Source organism: Lissotriton helveticus, chromosome 2_1 (genome assembly GCF_964261635.1).
Source record: "Lissotriton helveticus chromosome 2_1, aLisHel1.1, whole genome shotgun sequence".
Lineage (NCBI taxonomy): Eukaryota > Metazoa > Chordata > Amphibia > Caudata > Salamandridae > Lissotriton > Lissotriton helveticus.
In genome coordinates this window covers 63114149-63140637 of record NC_136059.1, presented here as the reverse complement: position 1 = coordinate 63140637, position 26489 = coordinate 63114149, and the positions used below count along the sequence as shown (strand labels likewise).

Sequence of the window (26489 nt, the reverse complement as noted above, 5' to 3'; positions counted from 1 at the left end):
AGCATGCTGAAGTCAACCTCCTCCTGAAGAAACCCTTTGTGGACCGGACTGAACTCAGGAACTTCAGGCACATCTCACTGATTCCAATCACAACCAAGGTCATCAAAAAGGCCATCAACACCCAGCTAGAAAACTTCATCGAAGCTAACAGCATCCTGGACATCTCCCAATCTGTATTCCAAAGCAAACGCAGTTCCAAGACTGCCCTTCTCACCACCAACTACAACATCCGTGCCCTCCTCTACCAGGACCAGACGGCAGCCCTCATCCTCCTGGACCTCTCAGCTGCCTTTGACACCAACTTCCACCGCACAGTAGCCACCAGACACCACAACGCGAACATCCGAGGAAAGGCCCTAGACTGGACATGCTCATTTCCCACAGGCAGAATGCAGGGAGTCAGGTTCCTGCCTTACTTCTTAGAACCTAAGGAGACCAGTTGTGGAGTATCCAGGTATCCTCACTCAGCCCCACCCTCTTCAACATGTACATGGCACCCCTCGCAACTATCATCAGAAACCAGAGACTCAACATTGTGTCCTAATCCGAAGACACCCAACTCATCTTCTCCCTCACCAAGTAACCCAACATCACCAGGCATAACTTCCAAGAAGGGATGAAAGCCGTCACAACCTGGATGAAGAAGACCTGCATGAAATTTAACTCAGAGAAAACAGAAGTTCACATCCAAGGCTCCACCCCTTCAGCATGGGGTGACACCTTGTAGCCCCCCAACCTCAGAAAACACTCTACCCAGACAGACCATGCACAAAACCTCAGCATCATACTGGACTCATTGCTCACTATGAATCGCCATATCAACGCTCTAGCCTCGGCCTGCTTTAACACCCTCCAAAAAATAAAATGAATCTCTTCCCAATCCAGAAAAACTGTCATTCATGCCCTCATCGTTAGTAGACTGGACTACACCACGCTCTCTAGGCTGGAATCAACAAAATACTCCTCCACAATCTCCAGACCATTCAGAACACCACAGCCAGACTATTCCTAGACATCCCTCATCACAATCACAACACCCAGCACCTCTGCGATCTCCACTGGCTCCCTATCGAAAGACAAATAACCTTCAAGCTCCTCACGCATGCATACAAGATCCTCCACAACATTGGTAAGCATGGGCCTAAAATCCGTTCCTCTCGCGAAATTTGTGGATTTTCGGCAATTTTGCGATCTGCGAATCTCGCGAAATTGTCGAAAATTTGCAAATTCGCGACAGGGCGGATTTCTTTTTTGTTTTTTAATGCCCATCTCACTAAAACCCCGGCGCCAATGGCAGTAACACACACATGGTCACTGGAGACAACTCTTCTGGCACTTTACGCAGCTGTAGTGTAGGAAAAGCACAATACATTTACCCAACGAGGTAGCACTTACTGATTAGCCATTAGAAAGTACTCCAGTTGAGTAGAGGTATCGCACAAAACATTGGCGTCCGTCTTCTTGCATAAATATGAAGGGCAGGGTTCATTCTGGCACGATGCTCCTGTCACAAAAATAAAACCTCAACAGGAAGCACTTACAGTTATAAATAAAGCAGGTGCCCGAATTGATGCTCAAATTCAGTAACGCATTCATCAGCCCAAAAACAATCCTGACCTTTGTCGAGGCTGAGCAGGTGTGCTTTCTCCCCACATTTACATGTGGGGTGCGGGGCCAAACGGGGGGGGCTTCTATGCGAGTTCACATACCTCTTGTCTGTATAAAAGGTCAGAGACCAATCCGAGCAGCAGACGAGGAGAAAAAAGCTTCTGGTCACAGGAACTGCACAGGGATTGCGCTCGTAAAAGTGAAGGATGCACTTTGGATTCTTCACTTTCACGAGCGCAATCCATGTGCAGTGTTATCCTTACATAATACTAGACGTTTAAAGGATAGAAATGTTCTTGAGCACATTTACAGGAACAATTCATAATATTTTTGATTATAAAACCCTAATGTTTTGTCCATGTTCATTCCAAAGTTGAGTTAGTCCTCTCTAAGTTTATCCGACTAATCATCGCACCTTGTATTTTCTGGGAAAGGAAAAGTACAAGGCTCTGAGTATGGATTATCCTGTACTTCTGCTCTGGCAGACTCTTCACGAACCTTCTCAAACACACAGATCCCACAGTACTGTGAGTTGGTGGAACACTGGGACAGGCAGAGGTGCAACTAGAGCCAAAGTTGGGGCAGGGCTGATTAAAACTTGGGGGGGAAGCTAATTCTTCCAGCCATAGGCAGAGTGAAGATGCAGGGGCTCCAAGAAGGGATGAAAAAACAACAAAACCTTGTTAACAAGTGAATTGACTTTTAAAGACCTGTGAAGTACCAGGGTGCTGCTGCAATAAGATGGTCACCAGCCCGGGAAGCTGTCTCAGCATGGGCTGACACACATGAGGGAGGGGGGCTGAAGTTCTTAGAGCCCTAGGGGCGTTGCACGCCTTGGGACAGGTAAGCCTAATAATCAAAACCTTGCAGGGCTGTAGACCAACGTTCACCTGTTTTTCATCATTGACATCATCTTTCTATAAACATTTAAGCTTCCATTTTGAGTTTAAGTGTTGATCTGGCAGACAAATTATTGTTTTTAAAAAGGTGAAGATCTGTGCTGTTATGTTGATACAGGTTTTATTGATAGCAGTTTCAGCACCCCTTCCTCAATGCATTCCACAAAGGCAGTGAAGTAGAATGTGGCCTGGATATGTTGTATTGCACTCACAGACCTTTCTGCATTACCTACTGTTTTCTTGTGATCGCAGGGCTCCCTGATTCCAGTTCTGAAGGAGGTCCGACCCACCATATTCTTTGGGGTGCCACGGATTTGGGAGAAGATCCAGGAAGCAGCAGAGGGCATGGCTCGCAGCAGCAGTGTGAATGGGTATATCAGCACCAGTCTTGGTCACCTGTGTCCTGGGATGTGTGTACTACTGCACATGAATTGCGTATCTTGAAAACCCACACACTTGAACCACAAAAGAGTGATTCAAACTTTACTAATGGTACAACCTGAATCACTAGGAGTAGTGTCTCGCGTAATCAGAGCATATTTGGTGCCAATCACAAACTTTCCCTCCAATATAACTCCAGAAAGATTTGATGGAGGCTCCTGTTTGGATATAGACACAGGGAGAAGAGAAGGGGGTAGGGACTGAGAGAAAGATCCGGGCTGGACATCCTTGAAGCTTGCGTTAGATAATTTCATCCATGGGATATTGTGGGATGGTAACTGCACAACCTCACAGCTGAGTGGTGTTACAGCAATCCAAGTACTGTAAAGTAACACCAGCACATTGATTAGTTTCTGAAAACCACTCCCTCTGTCATATATCATTCAATAAGACACCTATAAAACAGTATCCCTCTGGCATACACCATTCAATGAACAGCTCCCGTCTCACATAAATCATCACCAGCCAGAGGGTATCCGGAATCTGACCCTCACACATGGAAGAATCATTCCAAGTGTCAGCAAGACATACAGGGTGATATGGGAGGGATGGAACGGATGAGCAACACTTACACAAAGGGTATCCAAAGGGAAAACAAAACAAATGTGACGGAGGCAAGCCGGCTACCAGGTAATGCAACAAACGTGCACTTTCAACATACTGCTAGTAAAGGAGATGGTTAGACTCAGCCTGCATAGCTCCGGCCCTTCCTGCAGTACCTCTCCCCTGACTGGGTCCAACAACTCCCCCCCTTCTGCTCCACCGCCTCAGCTGCTAATTCTCATGATCTGCGTTTGTGTGATGTCAAATCTCACACTCCTCCCTGCTCAGACTTGAATCCAGATGAAGGGTCAGTGAAGTGTGCAGCACTCTCATTGTGACAGGTGCTGATGCGCCTCAGTGCTTTGCAACCACAGTACAATCCCGAAGCACTGATGGTTTGCCAGCCCAGCGAGGTCAGCCATTGACAGTGTGCATAATGGCCCTGCTACTTCTACTTGGAACCGCCAGTCACCTGCTTTTCACCCAAGGACGATTCAGAAAAGGGGGTGGTGATGAACAGAGTGTCTGAATTAAGCAGACCACTCTTACCCAGTCCAAAGATCAGGGCTTGATCCATCACCGTTATTTAGCTCACTGCCCCATCCCAGCTCAGAACCTGGCTATATGCAAATTAGTCTGTCCCTGGCCCAGTGCATCATGGGAACAGGGCAGACCAAACTACCAAGCCAATTCTTCACCAGAAAGGATACAAGCTACCGGGGACCGGTTTCTGGCATTTCAGCCTCGTCGGCCCGGCTTGCTTGAATCCTGATGGAGCAGTGAGCAAGGGACTCATGTCTGAGTATACCCTGCCACACCTATAGTGGCCAAAAATGATTCAGAAAAGGGGGTGGTGATGAACAGAGTGTCTGAATTAAGCAGACCACTCTTACCCAGTCCAAAGATCAGGGCTTGATCCATCACCGTTATTTAGCTCACTGCCCCATCCCAGCTCAGAACCTGGCTATATGCAAATTAGTCTGTCCCTGGCCCAGTGCATCATGGGAACAGGGCAGACCAAACTACCAAGCCAATTCTTCACCAGAAAAGATACAAGCTACCGGGGACCGGTTTCTGGCATTTCAGCCTCGTCGGCCCGGCTTGCTTGAATCCTGATGGAGCAGTGAGCAAGGGACTCATGTCTGAGTATACCCTGCCACACCTATAGTGGCCAAAAATGATTCAGAAAAGGGGGTGGTGATGAACAGAGTGTCTGAATTAAGCAGACCACTCTTACCCAGTCCAAAGATCAGGGCTTGATCCATCACCGTTATTTAGCTCACTGCCCCATCCCAGCTCAGAACCTGGCTATATGCAAATTAGTCTGTCCCTGGCCCAGTGCATCATGGGAACAGGGCAGACCAAACTACCAAGCCAATTCTTCACCAGAAAGGATACAAGCTACCGGGGACCGGTTTCTGGCATTTCAGCCTCGTCGGCCCGGCTTGCTTGAATCCTGATGGAGCAGTGAGCAAGGGACTCATGTCTGAGTATACCCTGCCACACCTATAGTGGCCAAAAATGATTCAGAAAAGTGGGTGGTGATGAACAGAGTGTCTGAATTAAGCAGACCACTCTTACCCAGTCCAAAGATCAGGGCTTGATCCATCACCGTTATTTAGCTCACTGCCCCATCCCAGCTCAGAACCTGGCTATATGCAAATTAGTCTGTCCCTGGCCCAGTGCATCATGGGAACAGGGCAGACCAAACTACCAAGCCAATTCTTCACCAGAAAGGATACAAGCTACCGGGGACCGGTTTCTGGCATTTCAGCCTCATCGGCCCGGCTTGCTTGAATCCTGATGGAGCAGTGAGCAAGGGACTCATGTCTGAGTATACCCTGCCACACCTATAGTGGCCAAAAATGATTCAGAAAAGGGGGTGGTGATGAACAGAGTGTCTGAATTAAGCAGACCACTCTTACCCAGTCCAAAGATCAGGGCTTGATCCATCACCGTTATTTAGCTCACTGCCCCATCCCAGCTCAGAACCTGGCTATATGCAAATTAGTCTGTCCCTGGCCCAGTGCATCATGGGAACAGGGCAGACCAAACTACCAAGCCAATTCTTCACCAGAAAGGATACAAGCTACCCGGGACCGGTTTCTGGCATTTCAGCCTCGTCGGCCCGGCTTGCTTGAATCCTGATGGAGCAGTGAGCAAGGGACTCATGTCTGAGTATACCCTGCCACACCTATAGTGGCCAAAAATGATTCAGAAAAGGGGGTGGTGATGAACAGAGTGTCTGAATTAAGCAGACCACTCTTACCCAGTCCAAAGATCAGGGCTTGATCCATCACCGTTATTTAGCTCACTGCCCCATCCCAGCTCAGAACCTGGCTATATGCAAATTAGTCTGTCCCTGGCCCAGTGCATCATGGGAACAGGGCAGACCAAACTACCAAGCCAATTCTTCACCAGAAAGGATACAAGCTACCGGGGACCGGTTTCTGGCATTTCAGCCTCATCGGCCCGGCTTGCTTGAATCCTGATGGAGCAGTGAGCAAGGGACTCATGTCTGAGTATACCCTGCCACACCTATAGTGGCCAAAAATGATTCAGAAAAGGGGGTGGTGATGAACAGAGTGTCTGAATTAAGCAGACCACTCTTACCCAGTCCAAAGATCAGGGCTTGATCCATCACCGTTATTTAGCTCACTGCCCCATCCCAGCTCAGAACCTGGCTATATGCAAATTAGTCTGTCCCTGGCCCAGTGCATCATGGGAACAGGGCAGACCAAACTACCAAGCCAATTCTTCACCAGAAAGGATACAAGCTACCGGGGACCGGTTTCTGGCATTTCAGCCTCGTCGGCCCGGCTTGCTTGAATCCTGATGGAGCAGTGAGCAAGGGACTCATGTCTGAGTATACCCTGCCACACCTATAGTGGCCAAAAATGATTCAGAAAAGGGGGTGGTGATGAACAGAGTGTCTGAATTAAGCAGACCACTCTTACCCAGTCCAAAGATCAGGGCTTGATCCATCACCGTTATTTAGCTCACTGCCCCATCCCAGCTCAGAACCTGGCTATATGCAAATTAGTCTGTCCCTGGCCCAGTGCATCATGGGAACAGGGCAGACCAAACTACCAAGCCAATTCTTCACCAGAAAGGATACAAGCTACCGGGGACCGGTTTCTGGCATTTCAGCCTCGTCGGCCCGGCTTGCTTGAATCCTGATGGAGCAGTGAGCAAGGGACTCATGTCTGAGTATACCCTGCCACACCTATAGTGGCCAAAAATGATTCAGAAAAGGGGGTGGTGATGAACAGAGTGTCTGAATTAAGCAGACCACTCTTACCCAGTCCAAAGATCAGGGCTTGATCCATCACCGTTATTTAGCTCACTGCCCCATCCCAGCTCAGAACCTGGCTATATGCAAATTAGTCTGTCCCTGGCCCAGTGCATCATGGGAACAGGGCAGACCAAACTACCAAGCCAATTCTTTACCAGAAAGGATACAAGCTACCGGGGACCGGTTTCTGGCATTTCAGCCTCGTCGGCCCGGCTTGCTTGAATCCTGATGGAGCAGTGAGCAAGGGACTCATGTCTGAGTATACCCTGCCACACCTATAGTGGCCAAAAATGATTCAGAAAAGGGGGTGGTGATGAACAGAGTGTCTGAATTAAGCAGACCACTCTTACCCAGTCCAAAGATCAGGGCTTGATCCATCACCGTTATTTAGCTCACTGCCCCATCCCAGCTCAGAACCTGGCTATATGCAAATTAGTCTGTCCCTGGCCCAGTGCATCATGGGAACAGGGCAGACCAAACTACCAAGCCAATTCTTCACCAGAAAGGATACAAGCTACCGGGGACCGGTTTCTGGCATTTCAGCCTCGTCGGCCCGGCTTGCTTGAATCCTGATGGAGCAGTGAGCAAGGGACTCATGTCTGAGTATACCCTGCCACACCTATAGTGGCCAAAAATGATTCAGAAAAGGGGGTGGTGATGAACAGAGTGTCTGAATTAAGCAGACCACTCTTACCCAGTCCAAAGATCAGGGCTTGATCCATCACCGTTATTTAGCTCACTGCCCCATCCCAGCTCAGAACCTGGCTATATGCAAATTAGTCTGTCCCTGGCCCAGTGCATCATGGGAACAGGGCAGACCAAACTACCAAGCCAATTCTTCACCAGAAAGGATACAAGCTACCGGGGACCGGTTTCTGGCATTTCAGGCTCGTCGGCCCGGCTTGCTTGAATCCTGATGGAGCAGTGAGCAAGGGACTCATGTCTGAGTATACCCTGCCACACCTATAGTGGCCAAAAATGATTCAGAAAAGGGGGTGGTGATGAACAGAGTGTCTGAATTAAGCAGACCACTCTTACCCAGTCCAAAGATCAGGGCTTGATCCATCACCGTTATTTAGCTCACTGCCCCATCCCAGCTCAGAACCTGGCTATATGCAAATTAGTCTGTCCCTGGCCCAGTGCATCATGGGAACAGGGCAGACCAAACTACCAAGCCAATTCTTCACCAGAAAGGATACAAGCTACCGGGGACCGGTTTCTGGCATTTCAGCCTCGTCGGCCCGGCTTGCTTGAATCCTGATGGAGCAGTGAGCAAGGGACTCATGTCTGAGTATACCCTGCCACACCTATAGTGGCCAAAAATGATTCAGAAAAGGGGGTGGTGATGAACAGAGTGTCTGAATTAAGCAGACCACTCTTACCCAGTCCAAAGATCAGGGCTTGATCCATCACCGTTATTTAGCTCACTGCCCCATCCCAGCTCAGAACCTGGCTATATGCAAATTAGTCTGTCCCTGGCCCAGTGCATCATGGGAACAGGGCAGACCAAACTACCAAGCCAATTCTTCACCAGAAAGGATACAAGCTACCGGGGACCGGTTTCTGGCATTTCAGCCTCGTCGGCCCGGCTTGCTTGAATCCTGATGGAGCAGTGAGCAAGGGACTCATGTCTGAGTATACCCTGCCACACCTATAGTGGCCAAAAATGATTCAGAAAAGGGGGTGGTGATGAACAGAGTGTCTGAATTAAGCAGACCACTCTTACCCAGTCCAAAGATCAGGGCTTGATCCATCACCGTTATTTAGCTCACTGCCCCATCCCAGCTCAGAACCTGGCTATATGCAAATTAGTCTGTCCCTGGCCCAGTGCATCATGGGAACAGGGCAGACCAAACTACCAAGCCAATTCTTCACCAGAAAGGATACAAGCTACCGGGGACCGGTTTCTGGCATTTCAGCCTCGTCGGCCCGGCTTGCTTGAATCCTGATGGAGCAGTGAGCAAGAGACTCATGTCTGAGTATACCCTGCCACACCTATAGTGGCCAAAAATGATTCAGAAAAGGGGGTGGTGATGAACAGAGTGTCTGAATTAAGCAGACCACTCTTACCCAGTCCAAAGATCAGGGCTTGATCCATCACCGTTATTTAGCTCACTGCCCCATCCCAGCTCAGAACCTGGCTATATGCAAATTAGTCTGTCCCTGGCCCAGTGCATCATGGGAACAGGGCAGACCAAACTACCAAGCCAATTCTTCACCAGAAAGGATACAAGCTACCGGGGACCGGTTTCTGGCATTTCAGCCTCGTCGGCCCGGCTTGCTTGAATCCTGATGGAGCAGTGAGCAAGGGACTCATGTCTGAGTATACCCTGCCACACCTATAGTGGCCAAAAATGATTCAGAAAAGGGGGTGGTGATGAACAGAGTGTCTGAATTAAGCAGACCACTCTTACCCAGTCCAAAGATCAGGGCTTGATCCATCACCGTTATTTAGCTCACTGCCCCATCCCAGCTCAGAACCTGGCTATATGCAAATTAGTCTGTCCCTGGCCCAGTGCATCATGGGAACAGGGCAGACCAAACTACCAAGCCAATTCTTCACCAGAAAGGATACAAGCTACCGGGGACCGGTTTCTGGCATTTCAGCCTCGTCGGCCCGGCTTGCTTGAATCCTGATGGAGCAGTGAGCAAGGGACTCATGTCTGAGTATACCCTGCCACACCTATAGTGGCCAAAAATGATTCAGAAAAGGGGGTGGTGATGAACAGAGTGTCTGAATTAAGCAGACCACTCTTACCCAGTCCAAAGATCAGGGCTTGATCCATCACCGTTATTTAGCTCACTGCCCCATCCCAGCTCAGAACCTGGCTATATGCAAATTAGTCTGTCCCTGGCCCAGTGCATCATGGGAACAGGGCAGACCAAACTACCAAGCCAATTCTTCACCAGAAAGGATACAAGCTACCGGGGACCGGTTTCTGGCATTTCAGCCTCGTCGGCCCGGCTTGCTTGAATCCTGATGGAGCAGTGAGCAAGGGACTCATGTCTGAGTATACCCTGCCACACCTATAGTGGCCAAAAATGATTCAGAAAAGGGGGTGGTGATGAACAGAGTGTCTGAATTAAGCAGACCACTCTTACCCAGTCCAAAGATCAGGGCTTGATCCATCACCGTTATTTAGCTCACTGCCCCATCCCAGCTCAGAACCTGGCTATATGCAAATTAGTCTGTCCCTGGCCCAGTGCATCATGGGAACAGGGCAGACCAAACTACCAAGCCAATTCTTCACCAGAAAGGATACAAGCTACCGGGGACCGGTTTCTGGCATTTCAGCCTCGTCGGCCCGGCTTGCTTGAATCCTGATGGAGCAGTGAGCAAGGGACTCATGTCTGAGTATACCCTGCCACACCTATAGTGGCCAAAAATGATTCAGAAAAGGGGGTGGTGATGAACAGAGTGTCTGAATTAAGCAGACCACTCTTACCCAGTCCAAAGATCAGGGCTTGATCCATCACCGTTATTTAGCTCACTGCCCCATCCCAGCTCAGAACCTGGCTATATGCAAATTAGTCTGTCCCTGGCCCAGTGCATCATGGGAACAGGGCAGACCAAACTACCAAGCCAATTCTTCACCAGAAAGGATACAAGCTACCGGGGACCGGTTTCTGGCATTTCAGCCTCGTCGGCCCGGCTTGCTTGAATCCTGATGGAGCAGTGAGCAAGGGACTCATGTCTGAGTATACCCTGCCACACCTATAGTGGCCAAAAATGATTCAGAAATGGGGGTGGTGATGAACAGAGTGTCTGAATTAAGCAGACCACTCTTACCCAGTCCAAAGATCAGGGCTTGATCCATCACCGTTATTTAGCTCACTGCCCCATCCCAGCTCAGAACCTGGCTATATGCAAATTAGTCTGTCCCTGGCCCAGTGCATCATGGGAACAGGGCAGACCAAACTACCAAGCCAATTCTTCACCAGAAAGGATACAAGCTACCGGGGACCGGTTTCTGGCATTTCAGCCTCGTCGGCCCGGCTTGCTTGAATCCTGATGGAGCAGTGAGCAAGGGACTCATGTCTGAGTATACCCTGCCACACCTATAGTGGCCAAAAATGATTCAGAAAAGGGGGTGGTGATGAACAGAGTGTCTGAATTAAGCAGACCACTCTTACCCAGTCCAAAGATCAGGGCTTGATCCATCACCGTTATTTAGCTCACTGCCCCATCCCAGCTCAGAACCTGGCTATATGCAAATTAGTCTGTCCCTGGCCCAGTGCATCATGGGAACAGGGCAGACCAAACTACCAAGCCAATTCTTCACCAGAAAGGATACAAGCTACCGGGGACCGGTTTCTGGCATTTCAGCCTCGTCGGCCCGGCTTGCTTGAATCCTGATGGAGCAGTGAGCAAGGGACTCATGTCTGAGTATACCCTGCCACACCTATAGTGGCCAAAAATGATTCAGAAAAGGGGGTGGTGATGAACAGAGTGTCTGAATTAAGCAGACCACTCTTACCCAGTCCAAAGATCAGGGCTTGATCCATCACCGTTATTTAGCTCACTGCCCCATCCCAGCTCAGAACCTGGCTATATGCAAATTAGTCTGTCCCTGGCCCAGTGCATCATGGGAACAGGGCAGACCAAACTACCAAGCCAATTCTTCACCAGAAAGGATACAAGCTACCGGGGACCGGTTTCTGGCATTTCAGCCTCGTCGGCCCGGCTTGCTTGAATCCTGATGGAGCAGTGAGCAAGGGACTCATGTCTGAGTATACCCTGCCACACCTATAGTGGCCAAAAATGATTCAGAAAAGGGGGTGGTGATGAACAGAGTGTCTGAATTAAGCAGACCACTCTTACCCAGTCCAAAGATCAGGGCTTGATCCATCACCGTTATTTAGCTCACTGCCCCATCCCAGCTCAGAACCTGGCTATATGCAAATTAGTCTGTCCCTGGCCCAGTGCATCATGGGAACAGGGCAGACCAAACTACCAAGCCAATTCTTCACCAGAAAGGATACAAGCTACCGGGGACCGGTTTCTGGCATTTCAGCCTCGTCGGCCCGGCTTGCTTGAATCCTGATGGAGCAGTGAGCAAGGGACTCATGTCTGAGTATACCCTGCCACACCTATAGTGGCCAAAAATGATTCAGAAAAGGGGGTGGTGATGAACAGAGTGTCTGAATTAAGCAGACCACTCTTACCCAGTCCAAAGATCAGGGCTTGATCCATCACCGTTATTTAGCTCACTGCCCCATCCCAGCTCAGAACCTGGCTATATGCAAATTAGTCTGTCCCTGGCCCAGTGCATCATGGGAACAGGGCAGACCAAACTACCAAGCCAATTCTTCACCAGAAAGGATACAAGCTACCGGGGACCGGTTTCTGGCATTTCAGCCTCGTCGGCCCGGCTTGCTTGAATCCTGATGGAGCAGTGAGCAAGGGACTCATGTCTGAGTATACCCTGCCACACCTATAGTGGCCAAAAATGATTCAGAAAAGGGGGTGGTGATGAACAGAGTGTCTGAATTAAGCAGACCACTCTTACCCAGTCCAAAGATCAGGGCTTGATCCATCACCGTTATTTAGCTCACTGCCCCATCCCAGCTCAGAACCTGGCTATATGCAAATTAGTCTGTCCCTGGCCCAGTGCATCATGGGAACAGGGCAGACCAAACTACCAAGCCAATTCTTCACCAGAAAGGATACAAGCTACCGGGGACCGGTTTCTGGCATTTCAGCCTCGTCGGCCCGGCTTGCTTGAATCCTGATGGAGCAGTGAGCAAGGAAGGGTATGCTCAGATGTGAGTCCCTTGCTCACTGCACCATCAGGATTCAAGCAAGCCGGGCCGAAGACGGCTGTAATGCCAGAAACCGGTCCCCGGAAGCTTGTTTCCTTTCCAGTAAAGAATTGGCTTGGTAGTTTGGTCTGCCCTGTTCCCATGATGCACTGGGCCAGGGTCAGACTAATTTGCATGTAGCCAGGTTCTGAGCTGGGATGGTGCAGTGAGCTAAAAAACGGTGATGGATCAAGCCCTGATCTTTTGACTGGGTAGGAGTGTTCTGCTTAATTCAGATACTCTGTCCATCACCACCCCCTTTATGAATCATTTTGGCCACCATAAGTGTGGAAGGGTATGCTCAGATGTGAGTCCCTTGCTCACTGCACCATCAGGATTCAAGCAAGCCGGGCCGAAGACGGCTGTAATGCCAGAAACCGGTCCCCGGAAGCTTGTTTCCTTTCCAGTAAAGAATTGGCTTAGTAGTTTGGTCTGCCCTGTTCCCATGATGCACTGGGCCAGGGTCAGACTAATTTGCATGTAGCCAGGTTCTGAGCTGGGATGGTGCAGTGAGCTAAAAAACGGTGATGGATCAAGCCCTGATCTTTTGACTGGGTAGGAGTGTTCTGCTTAATTCAGATACTCTGTCCATCACCACCCCCTTTATGAATCATTTTCACCCAAGGACAGCAAGCTTGAGTGATTGTGCCATGCTCCTCCTCGCTGCATGTGATTCAGATATAAGAATGGGAAGAAATTCACATGTATTCACTTCAAGCTCCAGAAGAGGCTCTATCGTTCATAGAAAACAAAGAGAAACATGTTGTTAAAGATTGCAGAAATCACTGTTAGCATGAGCTGAAAGCCATTTTATTCTTGGCAGCCATTTTAGTTAGCCATGTGCTCGCCATGTGCTTTCTCCGTCTTCCAGAGCCTTGCACATGCTCAAAAAGGCCTAGCTGTCAGAATGCATATGCTCTTCTGTTATAACTGTCAGGCTATTTTTGCTGATGTAAGGAGAAATGTCTCTCCTCCAACTTTGTTGAGCTAGCCAATTTTGTATACCCATATTAGTAAAAAAAAACATGCTTGTATGTGCCAGCACCTCCCCTTGGTTTTATGCTGACTATGTAGCAAATGCATATATATAAGGCCCCTGTTCTCTGTACTCCTCAGAATGCCTCCTACAGTGGCCTGAGGGCACAGTGTGACGCAATCTCCCTCTTGTGAGGTTAATAAATGCATTGGTTTTTATATTACAGCTTCCGTGCCAATCTCTTCTTTGTTAGTTTAAAGGACCAGGTGTATCAGTTAACAACTTAGAAGGTTTTTATTTCTTCAAATGGCGACCAAACGTGGACCTCATTGGAGAAGCGGCTATCCAAGGGAGTGGTCTTGATGGGAGACAGGAATCTACTGAGGAGGACAGGACAGGAATCTACCAAGGAGGTACCCTGAGCACGGAGATTCTCTGTCTTTGCAGCCCAGTTTATTTCTGGTCTCCCTGATCTGATCCTCCAACTGTTTGCTGCTCCAGAGTGAGAAATGTTATGGCGTGAGTATTCTAAAAAGGACCGTTAGGTCATTCAGAACTTGACAGTGAGAGGTTGGAGATTTGTGCTTGGAAAGGTCGTTGACATGTGCTTGACTTGTATTGGCCAATAATGTGATTATTGTGATTTGTGTGATTATATGTAAATTGCAATTTATGTAGGCAGGTATTGAGGAGATTTTTCTCTAAATTGTCAAAACTTGAATGGCACACTTTAAGTTAAGTGCTACTTTGTGTATAATATTGTATATGCTGCAATATTCCTGGCATGACTGTTTCAAGCGCACATCGAAGAATGTGCTGCTTTCTTGGCGGTACCAATGTGAATCTTTAATGAACTTAGCCGGTTCCCCTAGAGGGGATACCTAAATAGGTTATGTATATTACAAAAGGTATTTCTTCCTTGGTGACTAAGTACCCCATTGAACTAAATGTGTACATAAAAAGGAACCTAATCTGCGCACTTAGTAACTTTCATAAGTGGTGATACGCAGAGCGTTTTATTTTTGAGTGTTCTGCCAGCCAAAACTGGCAAATTTGGTGTATTTTGGCTTCTTGAACATGGAACAGTCTTTTGGGCTGTTTTTGGTGCAGTCTTTTGACTCCATTTGGGAGCTTTTCTTGTAAAGATGACTTACAATTAATATTTACAAATGCTTTGGTTTCAGTACAGTCTGTGGGCTGTCCTAAGTGTTGATTTGTGGGTTTGAATGTCTATGTGGTTTGACACCGGTGGTACTTGTGTGAGTCAGTAGCAATTGCGCTCTTTATGTAAGAATGGCTAGCCTTAAGCGTGCTGTACTGTGTGTTCTGAGTGTATGACCCCCTTCTGAAAATGTCTGAAATGAGCTCAATGGATTTTTCTGGTTTTTTTGTCATCATTCTGTTATGCAAAATATCATTGAATAAAATACATTTTAAAATAATCCAGAAATGACTTATGTATCATATGCTAAATAGCTGCACGCTACCATTAAATTGACAAAGTAAGAAACTATACATGTGTGCAAATTGCCACAATGCTAAAGATAACATTAGAATTCACATTCAATAGGAATAAAATGGGCCTCATAGAAAGGAAGGGTAAAAACTAATTTTTGTGCTTTGCAATATCTAGGACTAAACTACAAAATGTTACAGCATTCTCCTTAGATACATTATTTTAGATATTAAAGGCATTCACATCATCTGAGTAAATTGGTTGTTGCTGAAATAAACACGACATTACAGAACAATAGATTTTGACTGCCTTCAAAATCCCTGACTTTTAAATAGACTGTGACAGTGCTTACATTTCAATGCTAGGAAAAATAAAGCTTACGAACAGCTGTGTTTATGCTGTCTCACTGAGAAGAAGCTGTCTGACACAACAAATGGAGATCACAAATTTTCAGGACATTATAATACGGCAAAAGGTGTTTTTTTTCCGGAGAAAGGTGCAGAAATTGACGCCTGCTGGTCAGATCACAGCTGCGTAAATAGCACATGACTATTCATGACCGCAAGCCACAGAGGGAAACAGCTGAGTCAACTAGATTTTAAGTTAGTGCAAACCTGGTATAAAGGTGTGCATTAAAGACTGCTGATTTTAAAAGTTGCAAAAGACAGTTTCATTATTTTGGATAACATAAAAAAGGTTAAAAGGGATTTTCTTTCTTATTGCCTTTTTAATAAGCACATCCTGTGCTTATAAAAAAATGGTTCTGATGTTAAATAATAACTGCCTTTAAATATTTCAAGTAATGCTTCTGTGCTTATATTTATAAATGAATGCCGTGATAGGAAAGGAATGAGGCTTGCTTTTCATATGTGGAACCATCAAACAGGTTGGTGATAAAAAAAGGAGAAAAAAAAGGACATTTTTATTATATGAAATTTTTTTTAAATTAAAATTAAGTGCACTAAAATAGTTTTTTGATCTTTATAATGTCTAATAATTATACTGTAAACTCCTAGCATCAAAGTTGAATTTAAGTGATGCTTTACCACAATGGGGGGGACTAAAATGTGAAATGTCACTTTACCCAGGTGTATAAAACTCATTTTTATAAGGGTGTACCTTATATATTTCTGATTCCCATCTCTGAGATATCTAGAGGACACGCTGGGGACCCCTAAAATGCCAAAACATTGTAGGGTATTAATTTTTAAGTGCCCCTACTACCAAAGTCGAATTTAGGCAAAATGTACCTTTTAAAAGCAGTTCTGCCACTCAGAGCAGTTTTCAAACTGATCTTAGCTTCAGTAAATGCATACATGTAAGTATAGAACAAACAGCTGACCTCTATACTGCGGGAAAAGCACACCACACACTGCACAAAATTGAAAATATGTATGAAAAACCAGCAGAAGTTCTTTTCCCAGCTGTAAATTATTGGCAAAAACAGGAACGGAACAGGACTGCTTTTCAGCTGTCAGTATCCAGAGTCACTTTGAAATGGAAAAAACGCATGGAAAAACCTTGCACAAAATAGGACAGATGGTAAGGGTTAAAGGTCGAGTTGTACATTTAGGAGCCTAGCAGGGCTAAAGGCAAGGTTTGCTTTGAAACTTTGACCTCTGAAAATTTTTGAAAGACAAGATGACAGCACAGGGAGAGAAAAGAGAAGCTTTGCTTACTATTTATGGCAAAAGCAAGTTTTTGCCCAGTTATATGATCAGACAGAAAGATAGTGGTATATGTGGGCCCTGATTAGAGCATAGCTCTGCCATTTCAATACAAATAATGGTTTTCGCTTAAAGATTACTGTGCAAGGGCTGAGATAAGGAGGCAATGGTAGTTAGTTTGAATTCATGCACCCTCATGTTACTCTAGTACAATTTAGTTTGAATTCATGCACCCTCATGTTACTCTAGTACAATTGCTAAAGGAATTGGTAGTTGGTTAGCTAGCTAAATGTGCTATTTACCTCAAACAAGTTTGTTTGTGCCCAGTTGCCAAAAATAGGGGTAGTTCGTGTCGACAGAAGTAAACCTGTTTCAGGTTTCCTCCTGTCGAAATGGGGGAAGGAGGTTAGCTCCTTTACAAATTAAGGGTAGGCATATGTATGTTTTCTCTCTCTCTTTCTCACTCTCTTTTGAGCCTGTCTAGGAAATGGCCATGAGATATTTAATTGGTTATTCAGTAATACTGTTTTAAAAATAGTTAGCATTAATAAGATGAATAAAAAATATGCTATGTTGCTGCCCATCCTTTCTGATGAAATTGTGAAAGGATGAGACGTCTAGATTGCTGTTCCCTTATTTGACCTTTAAGGGGAACTATATGTTATTCTGATGTTATATACAGTCTTGCAAGGGCATTGCTAGTCTTTTATAGCTAGTCTGTGTAAATAAGCTGACAGCCCTTATTAGAGCTGATGTTGCATAGTCTGGATCGTGAAAAGTAGAATGCAGGAAAGACACTCATGTGAACCTCAGCAAACATTTTTTTAAAGAAAATATTGTTCTGTAGGAGGTTGTTTGCCAAAACATATCCAGCTGGAGAAATGTATGTATCCACTATGTTGAAGTTTTTTTTTAGTTCTTTATGTAATAGGAATCCCTGTTAAATTAGCAGTTTTAGATTTTCCTGCTGTGCCTATAACATGAGAGCATGGTCCTAAGCGTACAATGTAGGTGCTTTTATTAAGAGAAATAATTTTAGAAGTGTCTGCAGTCCTGTACAAGTAATGTAAAGTCTATGAGTAAAAGTGTAGAACATTTCCTTTTTTTCTTGAGATTTTGTCAGATGAATAGTATAGGAATACATAAATGTAAAGATTTGGAGTATATCTGTATTGTTTTTCTCTTTTCCTCAGAATTTAGTAAATGAACACATACTTCCTTAGCTGCTTCAAATGGTGTAATAGGTCCAGGGTTTTTTACTCTCAGATAGATGAAGTGGTTCTTAGGTGCTTGCTAATATATGGGGCATCCCAAGACTAGGAAGTATTCTGAGACTATCCTCTCTGTTGATAGATTATTTGTATGCCTTGTCTTAAGACCTTTTGGTCTTTCCACCAATAGATATTTGCTGCCCTACAACCATTGCCAGAGGGGCCTGGACATCAGATCCAGCCTGGGGAGTCAGCACCCGTCCAGCTTGAAGCCAAGGTGAAGGTAACCTGCACAAGCGTTGCTGGCAACTAGGACTTTAGTGAAGGCAGAAGTACTGGGATGTGAAGTGTGCACCCCTGCCACTGTCTTGGGCAAAAGTGGGAGTCACAAATCAGAAAGGAGATGTCGTGGATCAAGTTTTTGATGCCCATCTGAGAGAGTTACAGACAAACAAGACCGCCAAGGAGGCTTTTGCTTGAGGTGACCCCTTTTGAAACGAGGGTTGCTTCAGAGATCCCAGCATCAGGCCTCTGAATCCTGGTCCCAAAGTGAATGCAAGTTTGCACCTTTGTTTGTTGATTTAGAGGTGCCTGGGCACACTGGATACAATTTGTGGCCCCAACAAAAGAGCAGTGTGCCAGCAGAGCAATACAGGAGTTAGGGAAGGACTTGAGTTCAGGAAAACAGGTGCTGTGTCTCTGGTGCCTGTTTGATTGAAGTGAAGAAAACTGGTGGACTGCCTGAGACACTTTTTCTTCTCAAACTGGGCCAGGATTCCTGAGTTGCGAGTTGTGCAGCTCCACCGTGGGAACAACAAGAGCCTGCCTGTGAAGCTCAAACAGACACAAGGAGAAGTCTCTCCTCTGACTGGTTTTACAGCGGCTTCAATTTCCCAAGGACTTATTTTTGTTAGTAATGTACCCCTTTAGTCGTCTTATTTTTTAGGAGGAGCAGCCCTTTGCGGCTCCTCGTCCTAATGCTTATGGCCCTGTGTGGTCCACCTGGTCCCCTGGAGTCAGGATTGTTTATGTAATAATATGTCTGACTGCTTTAATATTTGCATTAGGTATACGTTTTTTTTCTGCAAGAGAGACATTCTTCTGGGCAAGTGACAAATTTGACTTTACCCTTTCCTTGATTATAATTATTGATACTCATAAAAGGAACACTGGAAAAGTCTATTGGAAATGTTTTTTTTTACATAGAATTAGACTAGATGGTTTTAGGATTTGCTTTCTGCTTAGGGTTGGAACATATTGATGGTTCTGTTTGTAATAATAGCCATTACCCTCTCCTGCTATCTGTGTGACCCAATGCTCTGTTCCCTTTGTACTCCTGCTTATACCTTATATATACCCGCTTAATGAAATGTTTAGAATGACAAATGCCCACCTATCAATGGATGAGGATATTGATGAATTTATGAGAATACATGTGCAAAATATTTTCTATGTTCCTTCTAGATCATAGGAATGTCTTTAGCTCAAGCTAAAAGGCCTATCTGTTAAAGATTGCAGGAATCACTGTTAGCATGAGCTGAAAGCCATTTTATTCTTGGCAGCCATTTTAGTTAGCCATGTGCTCGCCATGTGCTTTCTCCCTCTTCCAGAGCCTTGCACATGCTCAGAGAGGCCTAGCTGTCAGAATGCATCTGCTCTTATGTTATAACTGTCAGGCTATTCTTGCTGATGTAAGGAGAAATGTCTCTCCTCCCACTTTGTTGAGCAAGCCAATTTTGTATACACATATTAGTAAAAAACCATGCTTGTATGTGCCAGGATCTCCCCTTGGTTTTATGCTGACTATGTAACAAATGCATATATATAAAGCCACTGTTCTCTGTACTCCTCAGAATTCCTCCTACAGTGGCCTGAGGGTACTGTGTGATGCAATCCCCCTCATGTGAGGTTAATTAATGCATTGTTTGTATATTACAGCTTCTGTGCCAATCTATTCTTTGTTGGTTTACAGGTCCAGGTGTATCAGTGAAACCCTTAGAAGGTTTTTATTTCTTCAATGTCAGACCAAACAGATTTGGGCCTTTTCTGTGGCCAAGATACAACTCCACACACCTTCATTGATGTCGCACAGAAATGCACAATAATGGGGGGCGTGGCTTAGCGTGCAAACAAGATTGCCGCATGCTTCTGAGCTCCGGGTCGTCACCGGTGCAGACGCTCAAGTTCCGATGTGATTCGGGTGATTTTTTGTCACCTTTTCAATAGCATCCCGTGAGCGCTGTGGGTAGCTTTTTGTTTTCCCCCTCCCCTTCTTTTTTTTTCCAAAAAGACTTTATTGCGTTGAACTCACAATACACATGGCTCGTAGCCTACAACCACAGAGTAGCCGACTGCCTCATGAAAAAAATCTGATAAAACACAGTCGAAGTTGTAGATCTATAAACAGCAAGCCGCCCATAACCCCATCGGGCCGGCCACGTCAATTAGCTATGTAAAATAAAACGGTTGTGGTAAAGCAACCCACAATTAGGAAATGAAGGCAACTACAATGTCACAGTTAAGGCACAAAAATAAAAACCGTTCAGTTGGCCGATACCTATGCATTGTAGTATATTATACAGGACTTCCCAAAGAATGACACATGCAAGTGTAGCCGTCGGGTGCCAATCAGTAAGCAAATCATATGTCACCATGATACTCCAAGCAGGTTTTCCGACCATTCCCAGTGTAACCCCAAGTTCGTGTGTTTATTAGGGGATGGAATGTATTTTGTGTGTCGCATTTACAGGCTAACAAGAAGCGTTACTCTCAGCAGTACGCATCTCGTGTGATGAGCATTGTGAGGTCCGGTTCGCCGGAGCACTCCCATCAGCTCCATCTGATCTCGCTAATAGGTAAGATGTCAGTGGCGACCAGATGTCTCTAGGCCTAGAGGCGCTGGGCAGCAGCTCGGCATAAGTAGTAAGCTGCTCCTGGCAATAAATCATATCGTCAAACCACTCCTTAAACTTGGGCGCCCGCCCCCTACCCCACCGGCAAGCCACCCTTCTCTTCGCCATCAGTAGCGCCAAGGCTATGTACCGACGTGGTGCCGGCGGCACATTTTTAACATAACTCAATAGAGCCACCAGTTGTGCGGCCTCTATTGTACTTCAGTCATCTGATGCAGGACGTCAAAAACGTGTTCCCAATAGACATGCACTGCCGGGCAACTCCAAGCCAAATGCAACATGTCCGCCTGCGGCGCATGGCATCTGTCACATCTGCCCGAGTCTCGCAGCTGGTGTCGATGCATTTTAACCGGCGTATAGTACAGCCTAAGTAGGTATTTATAAAGAATTACATGCAGCCGACCGCTGGCGGATATGCGCTCATTCTGCAAACAACAAAACTCCCACTGGTCGTCTGTGAGATCAAATCCTAACTCTTCCCCCCACCGTGCTTGGGATTGCGGGGATTCCGCCTCCCGCTGTGTGTGGATTGTGTGGTACAGCAAGGAGACCAGTCTCTTAGGTGTCTCCTGCTGTAGGAGCATATGAAGCGGTCCAAGTGTTTGAGGTTCCTCGGGGAAGACCGAGTGCAGCGCCCGGATTCCCTGCTTGAGTTGTATGCACAGGAAAGTGTCTAGTGGTGTGTGGTCTGAGTCTCGGAATATGCTTTCCGAGGTACGGAAATGTCCATTTTCATATAGGTCACCCCAGGTGGCAAGAGATGTTCGTTCCCTAAGTCTATGAAAAACCGTCTCCTGTAGCAGTGGCATTGTTGGGTGGTACACCAGCGGTAAAAGCGGGGAGTAAAGTGCGGTGGCCGCCAGGAGTTGTTCAATGCGCCGCCACACAGTAATCGTGGCATATACAGTGTTCTGTGTGCATTCACGGGCCTGCAGGCTGGCATACAATACCCCCTCTATTGGGATTGAGTGTGCTAGCCAGTGTTCAGCTGCTAGCTGCAGCATGTATTTGGGCTGTCGTATCCAGAAATATAAGTAATGGGCTTGAGCGCTTAATACAATTTGAAATCTGGGATCCCAAAGCCACTCGTGGCGTAAGGTCTAGTCAGAACAGTCCACTGGAGGCGAGCCTGATTCCCTACCCACACCGATCTGATCAACTCAGTTTTGAGTAGCTTGAAAAATAGTCGCCTCGGATAGTACTGTATGTTTAAAAAGAGGTAGAGTAGCTGCGGTAGTATTACCATTTTAATCAGAGAGGCGCGCACGGCCAGGGAGAGTGGGAGCTTTATCCAACGTGTCACATTATCGGTAATGCGGGACAGTGCTACCCCATAGTTGAGCCGCATGAGTGCCTCCTTATCCCGCGTGATGCCAATCCAAAAGTAGCGCAGTTTGTCATTGCACCATTCTAACGGATAATCTAGGGGAAATCGCTTTACCGAGTCCGTCAGCGGAAATAGACATGACTTCCCCCAATTGATCTGGGCTCCAGAGATACCTCCAAAGACAACGAACTCCCAAAGGAGCTCATTGAGATTAGTTGGGGGTCCCGGACGTACAAAGTAATATCATCGGCATACATGGATATCAATATCTGCCGCATATTGCACTGCAACGCAGTGTCATTGTGATGTTGTCTCATCCGTGCCGTCACTGGTTTGGTTGCCAAGGCAAAGAGGAGAGGAGACAGGGGGCAACCCTGACGGGCACCGTGAGTGATCAGGAATTTCAAAGACATGTGCCCATTAACAAGCACCGTGGCCCCTGGCTGGCAGTACAAAAGCTGTATCCAAGATAAAAAAAGTGGGCGGAAGACATCCGAAGCATAATCCCAAATATATAGTCCCATTCGATGGAATCGAAGGCCTTAGTGGCGTCGAGAAAAACCGCCGCCAAAGGTAATTCCGGGGAGACGGTATTCAGTATGGCAAAAAGGGTTCGTAGGTTGTGGGAGGTAGACCTCCCTGGGACAAACCCGGACTGATCTGGTACAACTAAGTGGACTAGTAGAAAACTCAATTGGTTAGCAATAAGCTTCGCCAAAATGTATGCATCGCAGTTGAGGAGGGAAAGTGGACGGTTAGACCCGCACAGGTGAGGTGGTTTCTCAGGCTTCAAAAGGGAAACAATGAGCGCTTCCCTCATGGACGGTGGGAGGATGCTAACTTCCAAAGACTCCTTGTATACTTCACGCAGGATGGGAGCCATTAGATCTATGTACGTTTTGTAGAATTCTATCGAGATACCATCCAATCCGGTGGCTTTCCCAGATTGCATGCCCATGATGGCTTCGCGGACCTCATCTAATTCAAATGGAGCGCACAGAAATTCCAGGTGTACATCGCTTAGCCAGCCCAAGGTGACGTTCCCTAAGTAGGAGTCTATATCAAGATTGCGTTGCCCAGTACTTGTGTATAGGGTGGCATAGTGGCAGGAGAATTCTTCTAGTAAACTAGCAGTATCCCAGCAACGCGCACCGTCTGATTTTTCCAATGCTATGATGTAGCTGGAGTGTCGTGGCCGCCTAATCGTGTCCGCTAGCGCCTTGCCCGGACGTTCTCCCTCTCCGTACCTTCGCGCTATCCAGTGTTTCCCCCGAAAGTGCGTCTCTCTGCACGCTTCTACCATGTACTCAGTCAATGCCGCCCTGAATTTGCTCTGTGTGTCCCCATCTTGGCAACTTGGCCTCAAGCGCTCGGAGCTCCTGTTCTAGTTTACAAAGTGAGGTAGTGATGCTCCTCAATACTCCTGCCGCCTTAGATATGCAAACCCCTATTGTTACTTTAAAAGCCTCCCAAATGGTCTCCACACTCTGCACCGATTCTCTATTCTTTTAAAAAAATTCTTGAATTTTATCTCCCAATTTTGTCCGGAACACCTCATCTAGTAGCATGCGTGCATTAAGCCTCCATCCGCCGCGCGGGGGTCCAAAATTCGCAGAGGTGAGCGTGAGCCTGACAGGTGCATGGTCGGAGTACGTTCTGGCTAGATGATGCACTGTGCTAATCGCTGGGCCTAATCAGCGGGATATGAGCCAATACTCTAGTCGTGCCCAGGAGGCGGCGTATACAGTGAAATGCGTGCATTCGCACTGGTGTGTATGGACATGTCGCCACGCATCTAGCAAGCCATTATCCACAATAATTTCTTGCAGTGTTGTGCTGGCTCTAGTGCGATGATGTGGTGCAGGGTTCGACCTATCCACGCCAGGAGCATAGGTAACATTAAAGTCTCCACCCCATATTATGTAAGTCGTGCCTATCCCCTTTATTGTTTCCCATAAGGAAGTAAAAAACTCTTTTTTATTTTTTTGGGAGGCAAGATGGCGGCCAGAATGTTGGTCGAGTGAGCCGGTACTGGCGGCTCTCCCCCCTACAGGAGCTGCTAATAATGGAATAGCATAGCGCGGGCTCTAAGTAATGCCGGATTCTTACCGGGCCTTGCCGTCAGACGATGCTGTGGCAGCTTGGCGCTTTTCGCCGCAAACCTCGACGCTGGATCTTTGCAGCGCATTGTTTCTCAAGCGGTAGCCTGTTTGTGCACCAGTGCGCCCAGCCCCTCATTGGCAGGATGCCTCCAAAAAATCAATTGAAGAGTCTCCCCTGGGCCGCAGTAAAGACCGCAGTTGGATCACCGGTGCTCCCACCAGCTTCAGCGCCAGCGCCAGCCAGGTCTATGTCCTCAGCGGTTTCTTCTGTATCGGACAATTTGAAAAAGACCCAGGCAGGGGCTGGCAAGACTCCTAAACCGGGGGTAATTCCGGTGCCAGCAATGTTTAAAGTGCGAGGCAGTTCTACTGGGAAGGGCGCCCAGAGCCTGTAACTACAGCGAAAAGCGGTAAGACAAACGCTGATACTTTGTCTCCTTCTCCTGCAATAGCGTGTAACAATGTTCTTGGGGGCAAGCCTGTAACTGTAACCACACAAGCTGTTGAGATGCAACCTGATGATAATTTCCCGGTGGTAGCTTCATGTATTGATTCTGTCTTGGACTCGGATGTACCATCAAGGGGGATTGTGGGAGACGTAGTTCCATCGGGTTCTATGCTCTGCTCAGAGATCACTGCACCTCAAACTGACTTGCTACAGACTCCTGCGCCCTCTGTAAGTGTTGTAGGTGACACAGATGGTGATAATTTTTTCACTCTGTCCGAACATACTGAGTCATCGGTGGAAGATAATGGGCTGGATAAAGATTGGACTGATGACGAGGGCAGTGATATGGGAGATTGACGCACTAATGATGTATTAAATTCTATTGCTATGTCCAGCGGTCGACCAACAATTTGTAAGGCACCTCAGAATTCTGCGGCATTTACAGGCTCACTAGCTTGGGATTATTCATTTTCTACCCAGCCGGTGCCACAAGGCACTTCTCAGGAGCTGGAGTCTCATCTTTTGGAAGCTAACACTGGCTCACCCCCAGCTGAGGTATCGCTAGCCATAATTTATCAAACTATATTGGCCCACCGAGAGGAGACGCGCCAGGAAAGCGCCCGGGCACAGGGGGCATGTCGCAAGGTTCAAAACTCCCTGCGCACAGTGATTAAGACTTGCACGGATACAGCCTCTAGGGTTACGGAGGCAGAAACAAGGATTTCCACGTTGGAGGACGACTGGGTGACTCAAAAAATCCACGATGGACGAGTTGCAGTCACAGAGGACTGATGTTCAAGGAAAATTGATTGATATTGAGAATCGGGCACGGAGGAACAACTTAAGAATTTTGGCTGTTCCCGAGTGGACTGAAGGGTCAGATACTCATCAGTTCGTTGTTGATTTATTTTCAGAAGCATTCCCAGAGGTGAAGGAATGGGACTGGCGACTGGAGATCCAACGTGCCCATCGGTTCCCCTTCAAATTGAAGCTGCGTCCGGGCCAAGCAGTGAATAGACCCCGTGCTATCTTGATTTTTATGCAAAAGATCTTAGCAAGAGAAAAGATTCATGATCTAGCCAGGCCCAATAGACAAAGGTCATAAAAAGGCTGCCAGTTTTTTGTGAGGCCGGATTTCTGTCCAGCCACTGTAGAGCGGAGGTGGCAGCTCCGTCAGTTGATCGCCCCTTTTCAATCTAAGGGGGTGCAGCTCTTTTTGCTTTTTCTATCTAAGCTTAAAATTATTTATCAAGGCCAGACTAGATTTTTCGAGTCTGAGATTCAGGCCAAAGCATTTTTGGATTCACTGTAACAGATTAACTGCTTTAGCTCATAAACGTATATATATTTTTTTCGTTTTTTGTTTCCCCTTTTTTTTAAAAGCTAGTAGTAGGGTTATTGTTCTGGTGAATTCAGGTGGCTCTACGAGGGCATAGCCCTTTACTTTGGCTTGAATTTGATGGGGGGTTTTCAGGGGGGAGGTAGGAGTAAGGGAGGGGGGATGGGGGTTCTGTAGGGGAGGTGGGGGTGTGTGGGAAGGAGGGGGTGGGGTTGGGGTGCATACAAAAAAAGCTTGAAAAATGTTTCTCTTCATGGCAATTATGGATCAAATCAAAGAATCATTGTAATTCTGATGTTTTCTTTAAATTCTCCTCATGGCGTCAACTAGGGTATGTATTGGTTCATGGAACTTCTGCAGATTAAATAATCGGAAAAAGCGGGCTTTGTTTGCACGAGTTGTCCAAGCTCTGCAGCTAGAAGTACTGTGCTTGCAGGAAACCCACATTCCCTGGAATAAGAGG

At 46.8% G+C, this 26489-nt stretch overlaps 1 protein-coding gene across 1 annotated transcript in view; it reads left to right on the top strand.

Moving 5' to 3' along the window:
• The window catches only part of LOC144817709 (long-chain-fatty-acid--CoA ligase ACSBG2-like), a 443613-nt gene that overhangs the window by 299706 nt on the left and 117418 nt on the right, over positions 1 to 26489 (top strand). The window contains exon 9 of the mRNA XM_078674471.1: positions 2760 to 2878. Within this exon, the coding sequence (XP_078530597.1) occupies positions 2760 to 2878 (119 nt within the window). The remainder of the gene's footprint in view (positions 1 to 2759; positions 2879 to 26489) is intronic.